We start from the raw sequence: 18,163 nt of genomic DNA on the forward strand, positions 1-18,163 counted from the left end.
AAGGCCAGTCTTCAGTTCATTGACTTGCACTGATTTTAAATGGTTATGGCACACTCCACCAAGACAATGATTACCACCTCCCTCACCCTTCTGACAGTGCTCTAAACCCACTAACTGTGCTCACACCACTCCCACACCTCCACGACAACATTCAGTTTCCTTCGTCACCCAAGAAAATGTTCAACTGCTCCCATCACCCCCTCCCCGTCTCACCACTGCAGTCCTCAACACTGATGACTATTCCCTCATCAATCAGGCTGTACTTTCCTTCCCACAGCCTGCTCTATCATTTCTCTCTTACTCAATAGCATTGGAATGAACATTGCCAGGTTTCTAGGCTTGATACACACAGTGGAATATTCCAACTAAGAATGTTTTTAAAAATTAGGCTATATGCATCATACTTAACCTATTATCATGGTTTTGGCTGTCTGATCCCACTGTAATAGGGATTACAAAAAAAGAGTCCAGGAAAGTAAAACTAGCTTTTGGTAATTGAAACTGCCTGTAGAATCACCATGTGAATGCCAACATCGAAACTTCGTCATGGGTCCAACATGCATCACTAACACAAGTTGATTTCATAATCATTGTAAATGTTTCCTAGGTATCATGTCACTGACACTGAAATGGAATACTGTTCTATTTCTCACATTAACACAGTTAAAAACTATTTATGATACATCATAAAATGCAATAAAAGCAAAATGTAATGGAAACTGCCAAATCAGTGCCTCCAGATTGCAAAAGCTGTAAGGGACACTCAAAAGTAAGAGCTCTAGGGGCCACAATGATGACTTTTCTATTAATAATTAAACTGAACAGCTGAAACACTTTCAAGTAATATCTGAAAAAGAAAGCTTAAAATTTCAGCTATCGACTTAATCAAAATCTAAAGTCTTAACCTTTCTTTTCCAGTTATGTACTCTTTGGTTTCCCAATGGTTTCAGAAATTTGCTGTTTTTATTCCAGATTGCAACCACATTTTAAAAATTTGGTTCTAGTATTGCTAATTGTTAACCACAGGCAGCAAAGGAATTGTAAACTCCCTCCAAAAAGCAGACTCACTATCGCTTTGAACCCACAACATATTCAATTGCTGAATATGGTATCATATACATCATAATATCAAATTACAGCCTAAATTGCAGGTTAACCTATCATTGAGTTTCCTGCTGTATACTGTCTTCTGTGCACCACAAAGGCTTCCAAGGTTCGTAAATGTCTTCAGGATAAAATGTGTGTTTTTGTGCAAGATTTTCTCATCAGGAGATATTTCTTCAATGACAATTGTTCACAGTTAAAAGAAATTCAGTACTCCAGCTTCAAACACTTGGGACATGATTGAATGTGGCAGCTGCTTTAAGTTTAAACTTACTGCTATAGCTAAGGGCAGGATTGAAAAATTATTTTCTATTCAAAGAAACAGAGTATGTATTTCACAGCACTGTACATGTTTGCATATTTCTTCACCAACTCCAATGTTTAAAAATTCAACATCACATTGTCCAACCATAACTATTTTTGCATTGATTTGTTCAAAGGTAATACATACAATTTTTGTTGTTAATAGTTGATGAATTTAGAAAGCTTTCACTGATGTGAAATTAGGAATTAAACTTATACACTGAGGAGACAATTCAGTCTTGCACAGGAATAGGTTTAAAGTATTCTGGGATCTTCCTGGCCCCTTTCCTTCAAAAGGAAAGTATTACCTAATTCTTATTTTTCAAACCACTGTGTCGAGCAGCAGCCACATCAGTTCTCTTGGCTTCTGAATCGCAACTTTTCAGCAGGTGTCTACAAAATGGAAGCAAACTTGCCAAAATTCATTAAGGTTGATGGTCAAAATGAGGATTCATAGACACTGCCTCAGTTCATTGAAGCAGCTTAACTTTGAGTCACAAGCAATTGATCTAAAATCCAATGACGAGGAACAAGTGCCATTAGCACAGGCAATTGAATTTTTGATGACATTCGTCAATAAGCATATTCTTTTGCACTCTTTTTTCTTAAAGATTTCAACATATCCAAAAAAAATTGGCTAAAAACCCCACTGTGATAAATAGCAGCAATTTGTGGACTGATATTTTCCACTGCTGACAGTACTCGAGTTCATTTGTGCCGATACAGCTCTCTGCCTCCACTTTGCCCTATTATATAGTGTTCACTTAATACACAACATCAGGCCACACACATTCAGAAAAATTCACTTAATATTCTTTATGTGGGAAAGAAGAAATTAAAGCTTGGAATTGATCAGGAGTCCAAATACCTGTTATATTAAAATCCAACCACAACCTACTGCAAGTCTACTCTTACATATTAAGACATTCCATTGACTCAAAGAAGAAACCAATTCATTCTTAAAAATAATGCTACACAACATTTGAGAAACAGGAATATATGCAAATTGATGTGCCTGAAGAATTACCTAAGCTTTCAGCAAAGACTGCATAGTTTTTGAAAAATCAAACCAAATACTAAAATTCACAGTTTTAGCTGGAATGTAAAATGTCAGCAAGACAAGGTGAACACCTTGGACGTAAGGTATGTTTTACAAAAATGCCACTTGAAATATGCAAACCAGCAGTAACACTTCCATATAAATCATGCAGTAGCTTCAGTAATTTAGAGATCAAAGATAACTTACTGAATTGCCAAATGATTTCAACTGTTGTTGAATAAAATTGCTGACAAACGACTGGCATGGCTATGACACCACGATAACAGCTACATGCACTAGGTTTAGTGAAAAATACCATACATATCTAAAGGTAAATGTGGTTTGCATTCACGGATTTACTTCACATCCACCATCACTCGGCAACTAAGACGGTAAAGCAGCCACACCAGTCAAAAAGTAATCTTATGTTCCACTCTTTTTCTTTTATCTTACCACCAAACACAACATATCCTGCGTCAATACAGGTGTCCAGATCATATGCCAAATGACAATGTCAGTTCATCAATTTTCAACATTCACTTAAAATCTGATTTTAAGAGTGGAACATTGCTATGTCCATTCTTCAACAATTTTCACAGCCATCTCTAATACTGTACCTTGTTCTTTTTCTTTTAAAACTGTTGGTCAAGAGCAGGTTGGATGCAGGAATATCAAGCCTAACACTGCCCCACTAACACTGTGGAACTGTAGTTCAGTGGTAACCACCCGTGTTGAGTTTGCACGTTCTCCTTTTGTCCGAGAGAGCTTCCTCTGGGTGCTCCGGTTTTCTCCCGCAGTCCAAAAATGTGCAGGGTAGATGGATTCGCCATTCTAACTTGCCCCGTAGTGTTCAGGGGTGTGCAGACTAAATGGATTAGCCATGGTAAATGCAGCGTTACAGGAACAGGGTAGGAAGTTGGGTTTGGGTGGGATGCTCTTTGGAGGATCGGTGCAGGCTCAATGGGCTGAATAGCCTGTTTCTGCACTGTAGGGATTCTCTGGTTCTGGTGGTACCTCTTCACCACTCCCATATATTCCCCTTTTACCAGTACTTCCCCAATCCTGCTAATGATCATTGTTACAATATGAAAAAAATTCTCATAAGCCATAATTCAAACCTGCAATTGTAAAGACTGGAGGCAGGAAGTTATGCATGCTAGATAATGTTTATCAAATATTGCATTCCAGTTCAATTATCCTTAAAACTTTTGCGTACTTTCTTACAGAAACAAGGAGACCAACCTGCACCTCAAGCCTGTTCCATCATTTTATCACATTATGACGGACCTGACCTTAATTCTATTTGCACTGACTTCTTATCCATCATTAACTTTACCAACCAAAACGTATCGATTGGAGTTCTGAACTTTTCAATTCCTCTCACCCCAGTAGCCTTTTGTGGGAAAAGAGTTGCAGATTTCAACTACATTTTTATGTGCAGTCGTGTCTTCTGAAATCACCTGTCATGACCTACTGCTAATTTTAATTTCAACTCCCTTGCTTTAGGCTCACAGCCATAGGATATAATTTCTCAGTCTACCCCATTCATTCCTTTGATCATCTTAAACGCCTCAGCCCCTAATCTGCTGTATGTGGAGATACAAATCAAGGATCAGCATCCCATCCTCAATTCATATCTTTTAGATCTAGGATCACTCTGGTGAATCTGCATTGTATCTTTTCTGAAGCCAATAATCTAGCGTTCTCTCCACCAGTGTTTATTAATAAACAAGTTCTGAGGGGTGATTCATTGATCCGGCAAACCATATGGAGCACATCCTAAATGTTATTCATTGCTTGATGTATTGCATCACAGCAGTACCTACACTATACCTTCAAAGCTTAAAAAAAAGTGAAATCACAAATTAAATACTTCAACATAATTTTCCTTCTTCCTTCAAGCTGGACTTCCTCACTCAAAGTCATTGTGTAACTTTAGATTTTAATAATTTTGAATACAAACTGTTAATGGAACATGAAAAAGTAATCCAAAATTAAGGAAAATATTAGCATTGCAGCTAATTCTATGCAAATGATGCTGAAGCTGAATGAGAAAAGTGACAGTAGAAGATGAATTGTTGGAAAAGTCATTGAATCGAAAATTGTGGCAACTACATTGAAGTTTAAAATATCTGACATGTACCATATCAAATGTTATGAATTATCTTTAAAATCCCACTTGCCATTTCCTTTTGTCAGGTGTGCATCAAACTTCGAAGTTTAAGGCTGCTGACTTTATTGGCACCCTGTGCACCAGCCAGGATGAACAAATCACTTAGTCTCAGGCCTCTACACTATAAACTTGCAGGCGACCACTCACAGGTCAAACTACTACCAAATACTTCCAGTGGGCCCTAACCCATAAACAAGTAAATTGGCCGTAAAATGAGTGGTCATTCTCAACATACACAGTCAGTGTTAATATCGAGCGCCACAAAATAGCACACTGAGCTGAGATCTTTAACAGTCAATTCCTTTTCACCAAGAAAAGCATTTTCTGTAGAATTAAAGGAACGTTTCAAGTTAAAAGTCAGAAATTTTAATACTTACTTCAAAAATTTCAAAACCATAGATATCTAACACTCCCATCACCTTCTTCCTCACTTTGGTTTGTGCCTGTTGAAAAGACCAAAAAGACAAGTTAGAAAACTAAGATAACGTATCAAAATAACCTGCTGAGCGAGCTTGTTAATGTTCTCCATGCACATACAGCTGAACAGCTATTGTTTCCTTTTTCTAATCATGCAAAGAAACTTTGCTAAACTCACGTCATTCACTGGCTGTAACAATTCTCCTGTCCAGTTCTTAAAATGTTAAACGAGTTTTGTTACAGCTGAAATGATCTGCATTGACTTGAAACAATGTTTTGAGTGAGTGGATGGGAACAGATATAACTTGAAGTTCTTGTTGGATAGATCTTCATTTTAACTGTCTGCATTTTCCCACTCTCCACTGTTCCCTGCAGTCACAGATAGTGTTACCTTTTTAATGCTTACAAGTCACTCCCTTGAGCTTAACACCTGGCAATGACATGACATGGGGGTTTCTGACAAAGTCTGAAGTCACACAGCACCAGATTATAGCTGAACAAGTGCATCTGAAGTCAGACAAGTTACTCACCATCTAACACTCCTGGTTACCTGCAGAGATTTACCTTCTTGCACTCCGCTCAAACCAGTTGTATGATCTTTTGGTCTCTCAGCCCTTGATCTCTCTGCCAATAAATTCTGGGACTGTGTGCTTCACTCTCTTACTGCACCCGACAACGTGGCTGTGCACCGAAAGCTTGTGAATTTTCAAATAAACTTGTTGGACTGCAACCTAATGCCGTTTGACTTCTGACCTGGCAATGACAGATCTCAAATTGTGGCCCACAGAGACTGATTGAGGTTCCCGAAATTGTTAGGCAGCAGGCAAAAAAAAAGCAGCATGCGCATGAGCAGTAAATGGACTTTAGTGGGGCTTAGTGCAAGTCACTGTTGACCACTTGGTATGTGGTACAGAGAAAGTTGACTGTGCAGCGGTTGAAGGGATTTAAATGTCAACCACATTGCTGTGGGTCTGGAATCACGTGTGGGCGAGGCCAGGTAAGGATGGAAATTTCCTTTCCTATAGGGCATTAGTGAACCAGATGGGTTTTTCCAACAATCAGCAATGGATTTGTGGTCATCATTAGATTCTTAATTCCAGATTTTTTTAATATATTTAATTCAAATTCAACCATCTGCTGTGGCAGGATTCAAAGAACATTATCCAGGTCTCTGGATTAACAGTCCAGCAATAACACCACTAGGCCATTGCCTCCCAATTTGCATCAGATCCCCGTATGTCCAGCCTTGTTCCAGAGACAGTACTTATTAAACACATTTAATTACACTTTAACCCAAGAATGCAGCCCAAAATATAATTTTTGCCAGGTATTATGATTATTGTAACTAATTTGGGTCAAAATCCTGGAATTCCCTCCCTCATGGCATTGAGAGTCAACCCACAGCAAGCGCACAGCAGTGGTTCAAGAAGACAGCTCACCACCACCTTCTCAAGGGCAACTAGGAATGGGCAATAAATGCTGGCCATCCAGTGATACCCACATCGCACAAATGAATAAATTTTTAAAAATTTAGATGGGAGTGATCCATTATTCAGAATCCATTTGGAAAAAAAAATCATTGAATCATAACTGTCCAACAGCCACTGCAATAGAGAAATGGTAAAAGCAAAAACTATTTTGTACAACAGAATAACTTTAACTCTTAATCCCAAAAAGATGAGTGTGTAAAATTAATATTGAAAACATTTTCAGTCATTAACTTCCATGAAAATGTTTTTTTTTCCCCCCACGTAATTAAACATTTTTTGGTTTTCCAACTTAACAAGAGATTGTACACTAAATAACAGTCATTGCATCTCACTTGAGAAGGCAAAACATTTTCACATGGCGCGTAACAATCACATTCAGTAAAGAAATTGTTCTTGCAACAACCCAACTCTCAGCTTATTACAAAAGGCTGATTTCAGAGGCCACAAGTTCTGAGCTGCTCGAACAAAACAGACATTTGAGGCATTTCAGTTGATTACATTACGGCAGAAAGATATCTATAAATGGAAAGTTACAGAGGCCGTAGGACCTTTCCATCACGTATGTTCCTTCCATGAGAGTACTCAATGTCAATATAATCTCATAAAAGCTATTCACATGATACTGAGAACCATTTGGTTGATCATGTTCTTGGGCACCAACACATAGGCATCAATGAGCTCTATACAGTACCTTAATGCTCTCATTGATTCTGTTCACTAGCCAAGTGAACAAGCGATTATAAAGGTTTTTTGCCAAGGCATCACGTGCATAATAAGCCTGAAAAAGAGGAAATTTAAAAATGAGATAAGCAATATTTAATAACAGAGATGGACACTTGTTTGAATCTTTCTGATCAGCTCTGCTCCATCAGAACTGAAAGTGTTCTTCAACCTCTGCTACTATGAATATGGTGCATAATCAGTTTTTTTTTTTACTATTTCAATACTTTCCTGGATGACTTCAATCTTCTATACTCTAATCAACCAACTATCCAAACCTTTGTTACTTGTGTTCTATCTGCACCAAATCTCACTTTAATCATCACTGGCATCCTTACTAACCTACAATGGCACCTGTTCACCCAAAAGTCTCAAGTCAAAACTCGCATCTTTCAGCCTCTGCTTACTTCTGAAACTTCCTTTAATCCTACAACACAGCTAGAATTCTCCATCATCTGCCTCTAGCTTGAAGCACATTTGGCTCCCTTCACAACACAATTGGGAGCAGTGCTCTTATCCAACTAGGGTCTGTGTTCTACAACTTCTGTAACCTCTTTACAACTTCCTTTCTGAATATGATTTCTTGCTAACTCTTTGTTTGCCTTGCTCCCATATGTTTCTGATTGCGCCTCTTTTTTTTAAAACTTTAAAAAGATGCCTTGCATATGCAAGCTATGGAAAACCAAAAACAGAAACAACTGTAGCTATGCTCCTATCATGGTACATATCGACAACTTTTGGCACACTTACCTGGGCCACATTTAAGGTTGTTGAAACTTTCTCCTGTTTTGCTTCTACAGTTCGGAAACTAAAGGCTCTTTCCAGCACAGCCTGATCTTGGCCCAGTAACTCACAGATCTCCTTCAGTTCTGCAAATACAACATGTAACAGAAACAGAAGAATTGCTGGGACAAGGAATTTAAAAGCCAAATGTTAACTACCTAACTTTAATCAGCAACCCCTACTAAGGGCTCAAAAATTCCCTATAAAGAAAAGATTTCCTAATCTTTAATTTCTTAATGTTTTCGTTTTTTAGTTCCTACATTGTTGAAATGGATCCTTGTTCCACAACCAAACTTCGGGTCAATTCTTGGTTATTTTGTTTAGTTTGCCTTGTGACAATGATTCCATTAATCACCACCACAGGCTGAATCTGTCCCTTTTGCTGAGGAGGGACTGTTCTGTTATGTACAGTTCTCCATAGCTTTTCTCAATGCTAGCCTGTGATGGCCCAATTAGTCATCAAAATGTCTCTGTCCAAAGAACTTTGCTAGATATTGTTTCCTCTTCACTGCAATGTGGTCCTCGTTCTCACTGCTGAACACCAAACTGACAAAACTTGGGCAGGAAGAATAGGCAAATTTAAAAGGCAGCCAGGATTAAATTCAATTAACTGAAAACTTTCTAGAACTGGAATTTATGCTCCTCCACGTGGCCGATTTGATGGTGGGCAGTGCATCTAACCAGGTTGTAGGGAGCCAAATGGGGATCCCATCAAATTGCCACCTCTATTATAATTATATCTGTGGCAGTGAGGCTGGTGGAGATTCCCTGCTGCCAACTGAAGCTCTTCAGAGGTCAATTAATAAACATTTTAAGGACCTCAACCTGCCACCATTGAATGACAGATGATGTTGCGCCCATCCTGAAAAGAGCTCCCACAAGGACTCTGCTACCTTCACCCTTCCATTCAGTGTTGAGAAGCTGCTTTCATTTTCACAACTGGCATGATAATGAGAAAAAAAGACATAAAAGCTTGCATAAAACAATGCATTTCAAAGTTTGGGAGCTGGGTTCAACTTCTCCTACCATTTTTGTCTTGGATTCGGCTCTCGTCTAAGCCGTTCACACGAGACTCTGGCTTGAATTCAATGTTTCCCAGTTTTAACACTGCAGCCACCACCTCCAGCACCAACACAACTTCATCGTCCAAGAAGCCAACAATCTGCATGGCATTCTGCAGGAGGGGAGAAAATGCAGACTCAAAGGAATGTGTCAGGAGGGCTTCAACTGCCATTTTTCAGCCTTATGATGAACATTAGAAAGCATTTTCTCACACCTGTAATTACACAGGAAATGGTTCATTGCAGCAGGCATTATTGGAGTTAGTCACAATGCTTGTAATTCCCTGCAATTTACTGTACCAGAACAGATGTAAAAATTAGCTGGTCTCTTGGGACTAATATGATCTTTGTATTTAACTTCCAGATGTTGACTTCATTGCCCATTTAAAGTTATCCAAAAATGCCTGGTGAGAACAAATTTTCTGTGCACCTAGTAACAATGCTTCCTGCTGCTCGCCAGGCAAAGATTATATAAATATATTTTTGGACGTCTAAAGGTCATATGCAGCCAACAGAGAAGGAAAGAAAGACACAGATCTCAGGCAGCACTTCCTATCCCATATCCCATTACTGCATGTCAGAAACATTATACGAGCTATCTTGCAACATTTTGTGATATTAAAAAACATCAAGTAGAACTGCCGTTTTATCAATTCGCAAATAAACGCAGCAGCATATCATTAAACTATCTGGGCAATCCATTATCTGTTCACTACACATGCCTGGTTCAGCTGGATATACTCATTGCAGTCTGTATTTAAACCCGTGCTGATAATGTTTGAACTTGAACAGGAGATAGGCTGCTTTAAAGAATCACAATATAACATGTTACAATATTAATGTGAGATGCAATTAATGACTTTTTGAAAGATTTTCATCCTCTAGTTGACCAGCAGCAGTTGGTAATGTTTCCAGGCTTCACACATCCACTTCCTGGACCGCCTGCTCTGAAAGGATGGTCTCATTGCTGGGTTGCGTGGCCAATGCTGTTTAACATTGACATTAGGCTAGCCAACGTGCAGCTGCAGACACAAGACTGCAACATGTCTTTTAAAAAAAAAAGAGGCCCTACTGCCCTCACTGCTCCCACCCCAACTTAAGCAACAATGCCCCCTCCCTGACACATCACAGTAGACACTAGAGGTAAAGTACAGCGGATAGCTTACTACATTTTGCAGAACAGCATGAAAAGTTAGTGTTAATGCTTTGTCTAAAAGATTAATGGACTGTCACCAATTTGTTGTTGCTGTCTTCCTCTGTAACTCCCAACATTGTACCTGAGACATAATCACTGCAACTTCCCCCATCTTAAATCCGACTGGTCTCGTAATCAATACCGCATAAACCAGTAATCTCCATTACTGCTGGTAAAAACATCATTACATACCAGAAAAAGTAATTTACCATATCTCATAGGAGACTGCTCATAAAATGATTGCAATGATTTTTATTAAGCAGAAGTCTCATAAGAAAGGAGGAACACGGAGAATGTGCAAATGCAAGTAATGAAATCGCACTGAACAGAGGCTGATGGGGAAGTTTCAGCACAGCATTATTCACATTCACAGCTTACGGTACTACATGCTAAAGCCGAGAACAAACAAGTGTGAGAAAAAAATCAAATTAAAATCAACAGACAAATTCCTAGAGCACATTTTATAAAGCAGTTGAACTTCACATGAAACTCATTTCTTGTTAGACAACAGTTATACCTTTATGTACTGAAACCCTGTCAAATTATAACAAACTCTCATATTCTGCACAGGATATTTTCGAGTGAGCAGGCAGTGACAAGAGGGATTATATTTTCATAATTTGCTAAATTCTGAAATCACTAAATCTGCAGGATTATGAAGAAAGAACATGAAGGTCAGTCTGACTAATTAGATAGTTACTCAAAGAATCAGCACAGGTATGATGGGCATAATGGTCTCCTCTTGTGCTAATGATACTCTAAATCCAAAAACATTTTGTTGAAATAAAGGACTATCCTTGTAGAAATAATTTTAAAGCTCCCAATTTGAATCAGTCACATGGAGCACTGATAAATTAGCTGAAGAGTTAAGAGTTAGGAGTCATCTTCCTCCACTATCTTGCATGCCTGCCTCTTTCCCTTCGCCATGCATCCCCCCACCACTCACCACTATCAGCACCTCCTACAATGAAAGGATTCCTACGTGTGGTCTCTATTCTGTGCTGATCTTAGTTAGTGATAATTGTTCTGAGAATGTCTGATTTTTCTTCTTTTATTATTCTTATTCCAGGTATGGGTATCACTGTCAAGGGTGGCATTTATTATCCTTCATTACTTGCATTTGGGAAAGTGCGGATGTGTCTCTTCCTTAAACAGCTGCAGTCCAGTTAGTGAGTGGTTATTATTTCTTAACGCATGTGCTCTGACATGGCAGTAAACACTTCTGGAGCAGGTGGGACTTGAACGCAGCACCCACTGACTCAGGAGGAGGGAATACTACCACTGTGCCACAAGGGCCCTAAAGTTAGCGAGTAGTAAATTGGCCATTATTACTGCTATGATCAGCACTACTATGCTATCAGTGTGCAGCAAGTAATTGAGGCTTTCATGAGAGGGTAAAGTGGGGAAGATTTATTGAAGAAATCACAAACAGAATATGGAAAAGAGCTGCTGCTATCCATTTGTAAAAGGTCAGCTGAATTTGAGGTGGGCAATGCTTTTGAGGCAATCTGATGATGATCTAGACCCTCAAAAGTCATTTGGGTGCAAGGGATAGAAATCCATTTTCTCACAATGACTTCCTGGCACTTCGACATACATGTTTATTTTACAAGCAGTCTTTTATGGCCTCGAATTTCAAACTAATCTGTGCAGTTTTTAATTTTACTATAGAAATATGACATCACTTTATTTCTTTTTGGAGTGGATGCTGCTTTAAAATCTGTTATTTTGATCACAAACAGTTGCACAGGCAATTGAACAGAACGCAACACAAAGCAACCCCCGCTGAAATTGAGAAAATATCAATAATAGAATTGTTTCTCCTTCCACAGATGCTCCTGAGATCTGCTGCATATTTCCAGCATTTTCTGATTTCATTACTGTTGCTGCACTGGATTTAACAGCAGTGATTTTCATCTAACATGTCGTACAATTATTGTTCAAAGGTTTGAGCAGCTTAATGCCATTAAAATTACAAGGTGCTTTGTCAGCTTCAATAAGTACAGAGGGGAAAGGCTACACAAACATTTCTTTTAAAAAACATACACTTGTTGCTTCTCAGCTCCAGGAGTTTAAAAGTTAAATTAACTAAACAAAAAACCAACAAAATAGAACTCCTAGCATATGATCACCTGAGATCTGCAGTATTTGCATTATGACATATTTCCCTTGAACTATCAAGTTGCACGTGTTAATTTCAGGAGCAAAAGCAGTGCGAGTCTAACCTAGTTCAGTCAGGCTAGGTTACTCACTGCTGAGTGAAAAACAATTTAGCATCTGCAAATTAGTACATTTAAAGTGAATGCAAGTTCACCGTAAACACCCTGTCGCTATGCCTGAGTCAGTTAATTATTTTTGTTTCCACTGACATATTCAAAAGATGATCTAAATGCATGCTTTTAAAACAGCTGTGGAAATTCACCAAGTAACTTCAGAAAGGCAGGAGGGTGTGGAGGTGGATAAGAAGTAGACTCACTTTTATTATAGCAGCACCATTAACTCAACATCTTTTCCCCCATTCACTGCCACAGCCCCGTGACACCACATCATTCAGATCAACTCACTTCCTTAAAACAGAAAGGTTATGCTTTGTTATGGGTAGGAACCAATTGTGGCCCCCACTCACCCCAACACCAACCAACCACATGTTCAGTGGCCGCAGCATTCTCCGCACGTGAGAGACGCTTTACCACAAATATGGAATCAGCTTCTGTCCACCACCCATCAACGCAATATCCTGAGGTAGAAAGAGTGGGAATGCTATCCATTGCTCATCCAACAATCTTCTGAATAGGCCAGTTCATGCTCCACAAACTCAAGAAAATGTATTCAAACCAAAGGGAAGAGACATGTGTGTATACACACACACACACACACACACACACACACACACACACACACACACACACACACACACACACACACACACACACTCAAACCAGTGTGGGTGTTGAGGCCATAAAGGGACAGAGGGGAACAAAAGGATTATGCTTTCCGTTTAATTTTTTTGATTTTTAGAGAAGGTTCTATCTTGAAGGTCAACTAACTACCCATCCTGTAATTCATTGACAATTGTAGAAAAAATGCCAATGCCAATTTCTCCCATCTATGAGAGTAAGGCTTTAATGTCTAACAAAATTAAAATGAGAAAGACACACCGATGTACATGCACGAATATCCACACATTTAGAGGAATTGCACAGGGGATTAGATGTACTGCATCCAATGCCTCAGCCCAAGACCTGAAAGGTTAGATCCATCTCTTTCTATGGAGTCAGTTTTCTTTACTTGAGCCCACTTAGAGTAGAAGATTAGGCCACTGCTGGTATGACAAAAACCTCCAGTTAGGAGCGTGTTATAAAGATAACAAGTTGAACGTAAAAAACATATAAAGACTCCGAGAACTGCAGATTAAAACACAGAACATAGAAAAGTACAGCACAGTACAGGCCCTTCGGCCCACGATGCTGTGCTGCGGAATAATCGTAATCCAAAAATAAAATAACCTAACCTACATTCCCCTCAATTCACTGCTGTCCATGTGCATGTCCAGCAGTCACTTAAATGTCACTAATGACTCTGCTTCCACATCTACCACTGGTAAACTATTCCGTGCGCTCACAACTCTCTGGGTGAAGAACCTCCCTCTGACGTCTCCTCTATACCTGCCTCCTAACACCTTAAAACTATGGCCCCTCGTGGCAGTCAATCCTGCCCTGGGGAAAAGTCTCTGGCTAGCGACTCTATCCATGCCTCTCATTACCTTGTACACCTCGATCAGGTCACCTCTCTTCCTCCTTCTCTCCAGAGAGAAAAGTCTGAGCTCAGTCAACCTCTCCTTGTAAGACAAGCCCTCCAGTCCAGGCAGCATCCTGGTAAACCTCCTTTGCACCCTCTCCAAAGCCTCCACATCTTTCCTATAATAGGGCGACCAGAACTGGACACAATATTCCAAGTATGGTCTCACCAGGGTTTTGTAAAGTGATGTGAATAAAGTAATCATGAAGGGGAAATTATTTTCAGCGAGGGAAGCCCCTATATATCCTTTGTGTAGGCAAGTAGGAATGAGAGGTATGGGTGGTGAATGGAGGTTAAAAGTGAGGGGAGTAACAGTGGAGTGCAAGAGGCTGGGGGGACAACTGGGCCAAGTTTTTCATAAGGGAAGAGATTGGGATAACATCAGTAATGTGGGAGGTGGCAAGAAAAAGGGTAGTGGAACGGTGGTGGCATAGGATTTCATCAAGTGTTTGGGGTAGTGATGGGATGGAAGTCACACAACCACTATTCTCATACAATGTCTGAAGATATTGATGGTTCCTTTCCCTGATGTGTAACCCTGGAACATATCCCACCTGTCATCTGAAGAGAGAGAAAATAAAAAATTGTGAGAAACAAGAGGAAATAGAGAGATAGAGGTGTGCAGGTTTGTTTTCTAAAAAAGCAAAGGCACAGGGAGAAAGAGAAACAGGAAATTAACACATACCAATGGCAGGCAATGAGCGTGGTCAGCTAAATGATGGAAAGAAAGACAAAGTCTCCATTGTCACCTTACATAGCTCCAAACTGCAACATGCGCATAAAGTTCAATAAAAAAATAAGTAGAATAGATGCTGGAGAAATAAGCATTAAACTGCCCAAAGCTTTGACTCTGGTTGTCTGCTCCCCTGCTGAGCATCTCTAGCACTTTCTGCTTTGATGTAAAAAGTGCGAAGTGCACAGCATCCAGGGTTAACTATAACATACCATCATCACTCAACCACTTACTACAACATTCTGACAGATCAGACCACTTAAATATACATGATTGTATTGCTCTCACAGTTTAGTTGAAATCATTCAGTAGGATTGCTGCCACATAGAATGAATTATTCCAGTGAAAGCAGTATATAATAACGTTTGGATAACGTCAACCAACAGAATTCTAGAATTTACACACAGTCCCAAGGATCTTACTTTGACTGTTCTGAAATTGGCAGCATCATCAACACCATTCACTTTCGCTGAATCCAGGCCCAAATAGTTGTATTGATTGAATTCCCGTTCAAGCTTCAATTGTTCTGAAAGAGCAAAGTTAAGATGAGATCAGTAAAATTCCCATGTTTCAAAGCATTTACATTACTGCAAAGACTTTTAATTTATTATTTCTAATATACCATCCTGAGTTGGAATTATATCAGCATCTCTTCACTGTTGCTGGGTCAAAATCTTGGAAGTCTGTCATTAACAGCACTATTTGATGTATCTACACCACAGACTGCAGCAGGTCAATCAGCAGATCACTACACCCTTCTCCAGGGCAATTAGGGAATGCTGCCCTTGACAGCAATGTTGAGAACAAACATCGGATTTGGAGATCATATAATCAACACCAACAGCATCAAAAATACTGTATTTCTTCAGAAATTTGGATCATTTGGATTTAGGAGCCCTGATCTCTACTTTAAAGAGAGACCTGGAATGCCTTATAATTAAGGACTTTATTGTTACTTTCAAATATCTACTAAGGCAGCAGAGTAACCTGGCAGTTTCAGTGATAAAATTCCTTTGTTGTGTGAACTGGCTACTTTAACAATTTTTGGGTTAGAGTGTGATGGAATCCAACTCTTACAAATCTTTGTACTTAACCAAAGGCTGCCATGACCAATCGGGGACACTTCACAGTCAACTGGACCCACACCAAATTCAGATCACCACCACAGCACCATTTTTTCCCCAGGCAACAGTTAGCGTTGATGATCTGCAATTACCTCCTTCTTGCTTTTTCACTCATCCCATTACTATCCCCTCAACATTATTATCATTTAATCTCCGTAGCTTTTCACTGCATCATGGATGTTCACTTCTGTTCTACACCTCATTGACCTGCTTCTGTATTTTCTTACAAACCTTTTATATCATTGACCTGTTCCCGGGTCTGATGATTGGTAACTGATCAGTCTCACTCACCATCTTGCTTTCATAGATGCTGCGGAAACTCATAAATACTCACTGCATTTTATGCTTTTATTACATTTCAGGGGATTTAGCTTGGAGGTAATTACTTGGAACTAAGTGTGCGTGGAAGCCAAATGAGTGCACATTTGAAGTTCCTTGGATAAATGCTGTATCAGTTTGGATGAAAAATCAGGTCTTTATCGTAATTAGCAAGGAACTTCTCAATCTGCTTGCCCCTTTAAATAATTGCCATTCCAACTGCCAGCTACTGATTAGATTCCCTACAGTGTGGAAACAGGCCCTTTGGCCCAACAAGTCCACACCACCCCTTGAAGCATCCCACCCAGACCCATCCCCCTATAACCCACTCACCCCTGAACCCTATGGGCAATTTAGCATGGTCAATCCACCTAACCTGCACATCTTTGGACTGTGGGAGGAAACCCAAAGAAACATGGGGAGAATGTGCAAACTCCACACAGACAGTTGCCCGAGGCTGGAATCGAACCCGGGCCCCTGGCGCTGTGAAGCTGCAGTGCTAACCACTGAGCCACCGTGCCGCCAGATAATCTTCTGTTGGACAAGGCTTCAGCCAGCTTCCTTCCTGATCTCCTGATCCACAGGCCATTACCTAGGGATGGAGTAACTCAATTATTTAGAAATTGGAGCAGCACTTTTCAAAACAAATGGGGACCAGTGGTGCCATCTAACAAATTTTCGGATTTTCTAAAGTTTTTTTTGTTAATTGCAACAATCTGGCTCTCCTAGTCACGACAAAGTTTATCATTTATACTTTTCCAACTGCATCGTATCCTCAGTTTGGAAGCCAGGAACATAGTGGTGGGATATGTTGTAAAGTCAGTGCTGCTAATTGTACATTTATGTTTAATTGTATTCAGCCAGTGGATATTAACTAGGGATTCACACGTGTTCTTCTAAGTAAGAAAAGATTGAAATTCTGATGGTTAAGCTAGGTAGTTCAGGCTTGTAATGTGCATCACTGTAAATAAATGCCTATAAATACGTGCAAGCATTAAGTTCCAATTTTATCCCTCATGAGTTGGTTTCAAGTATTCAGCAAGGCAGCAAAGGTTGGTTCATAAGTGTTGAAAGCAGAAACATTTTTCAGAAATGAAACTAAACATGAGGATTTGAGTAAAGGATAGGGATGTCTCGCTGCAACTTTACAGGGCATTGGTAAGATCACACTTGGTGTATGGTGTGCAGTTTTGGTTTCCTTATCTGAGGAAGGATGTTCTGGCACTGAGAGAGCATAAAGGAGGTTTACTAGACTGATTCCTGCGATGGTGAGACTGCCATACTGGGAAATTACGGATTGTTATTAATATATTTACTAGCGTTTAGAAGAATTGTGGGGTGGGGGAGCCTGGTGGAATTTCATAGAAACCTATAAAATGCTAATAGGGTTACATAGGGTAGATGCAGGATGTTTTTGATGACTTGGAGTCAAAAACCAGGGGTCCCAGTCTAAGAATAAGAGGATGGAGATGAGGAGAAATTTCTTCACCCAAAGTGCTTTGCGCCTGTGGAAGACTTTCCACAAAGATGTAGTTATGTTTCTTCGGACTAAAGGGGTCAAAGAACATGGGGAGAAATTGGGAACAGTGTACTGAATTGGATGATCAGTCATGATCATTTTGAATGGCAGAGTAGGCTCGAAGGACCAGGTGGCCCATACCCGTTATAATAAAATGTGAGGCTGCATGAACACAGCAGGCCCTGCAGCATCTCAGGAGCACAAAAGCTGACGTTTCGGGCCTAGACCCTTCATCAGAGAGGGGGATGGGGTGAGGGTTCTGGAATAAATAGGGAGAGAGGGGGAGGCGGACCGAAGATGGAGAGAAAAGAAGATAGGTGGAGAGAACATAGGTGGGGAGGTAGGGAGGGGATAGGTCAGTCCAGGGAAGACGGACAGGTCAAGGA

General features: G+C 39.9%; 1 protein-coding gene across 4 annotated transcripts in view; it reads right to left on the reverse strand.

Annotated features, from left to right (window-relative positions):
- myo1b (myosin IB) overlaps positions 1–18,163 on the reverse strand; it is a 257,206-nt gene that overhangs the window by 63,177 nt on the left and 175,866 nt on the right. For all 4 annotated transcript variants that reach the window (XM_048534332.1, XM_048534330.1, XM_059647158.1 and 1 more), the window contains exons 9-13: positions 15,239–15,342; positions 9,056–9,203; positions 7,997–8,115; positions 7,218–7,304; positions 4,997–5,062 (exon numbers count right to left, since the gene is read on the reverse strand). In XM_048534332.1, the coding sequence (XP_048390289.1) occupies positions 4,997–5,062; positions 7,218–7,304; positions 7,997–8,115; positions 9,056–9,203; positions 15,239–15,342 (524 nt within the window). The remainder of the gene's footprint in view (positions 1–4,996; positions 5,063–7,217; positions 7,305–7,996; positions 8,116–9,055; positions 9,204–15,238; positions 15,343–18,163) is intronic.

This window comes from Stegostoma tigrinum, chromosome 7 (assembly GCF_030684315.1).
Source record: "Stegostoma tigrinum isolate sSteTig4 chromosome 7, sSteTig4.hap1, whole genome shotgun sequence".
Classification (NCBI taxonomy): domain Eukaryota; kingdom Metazoa; phylum Chordata; class Chondrichthyes; order Orectolobiformes; family Stegostomatidae; genus Stegostoma; species Stegostoma tigrinum.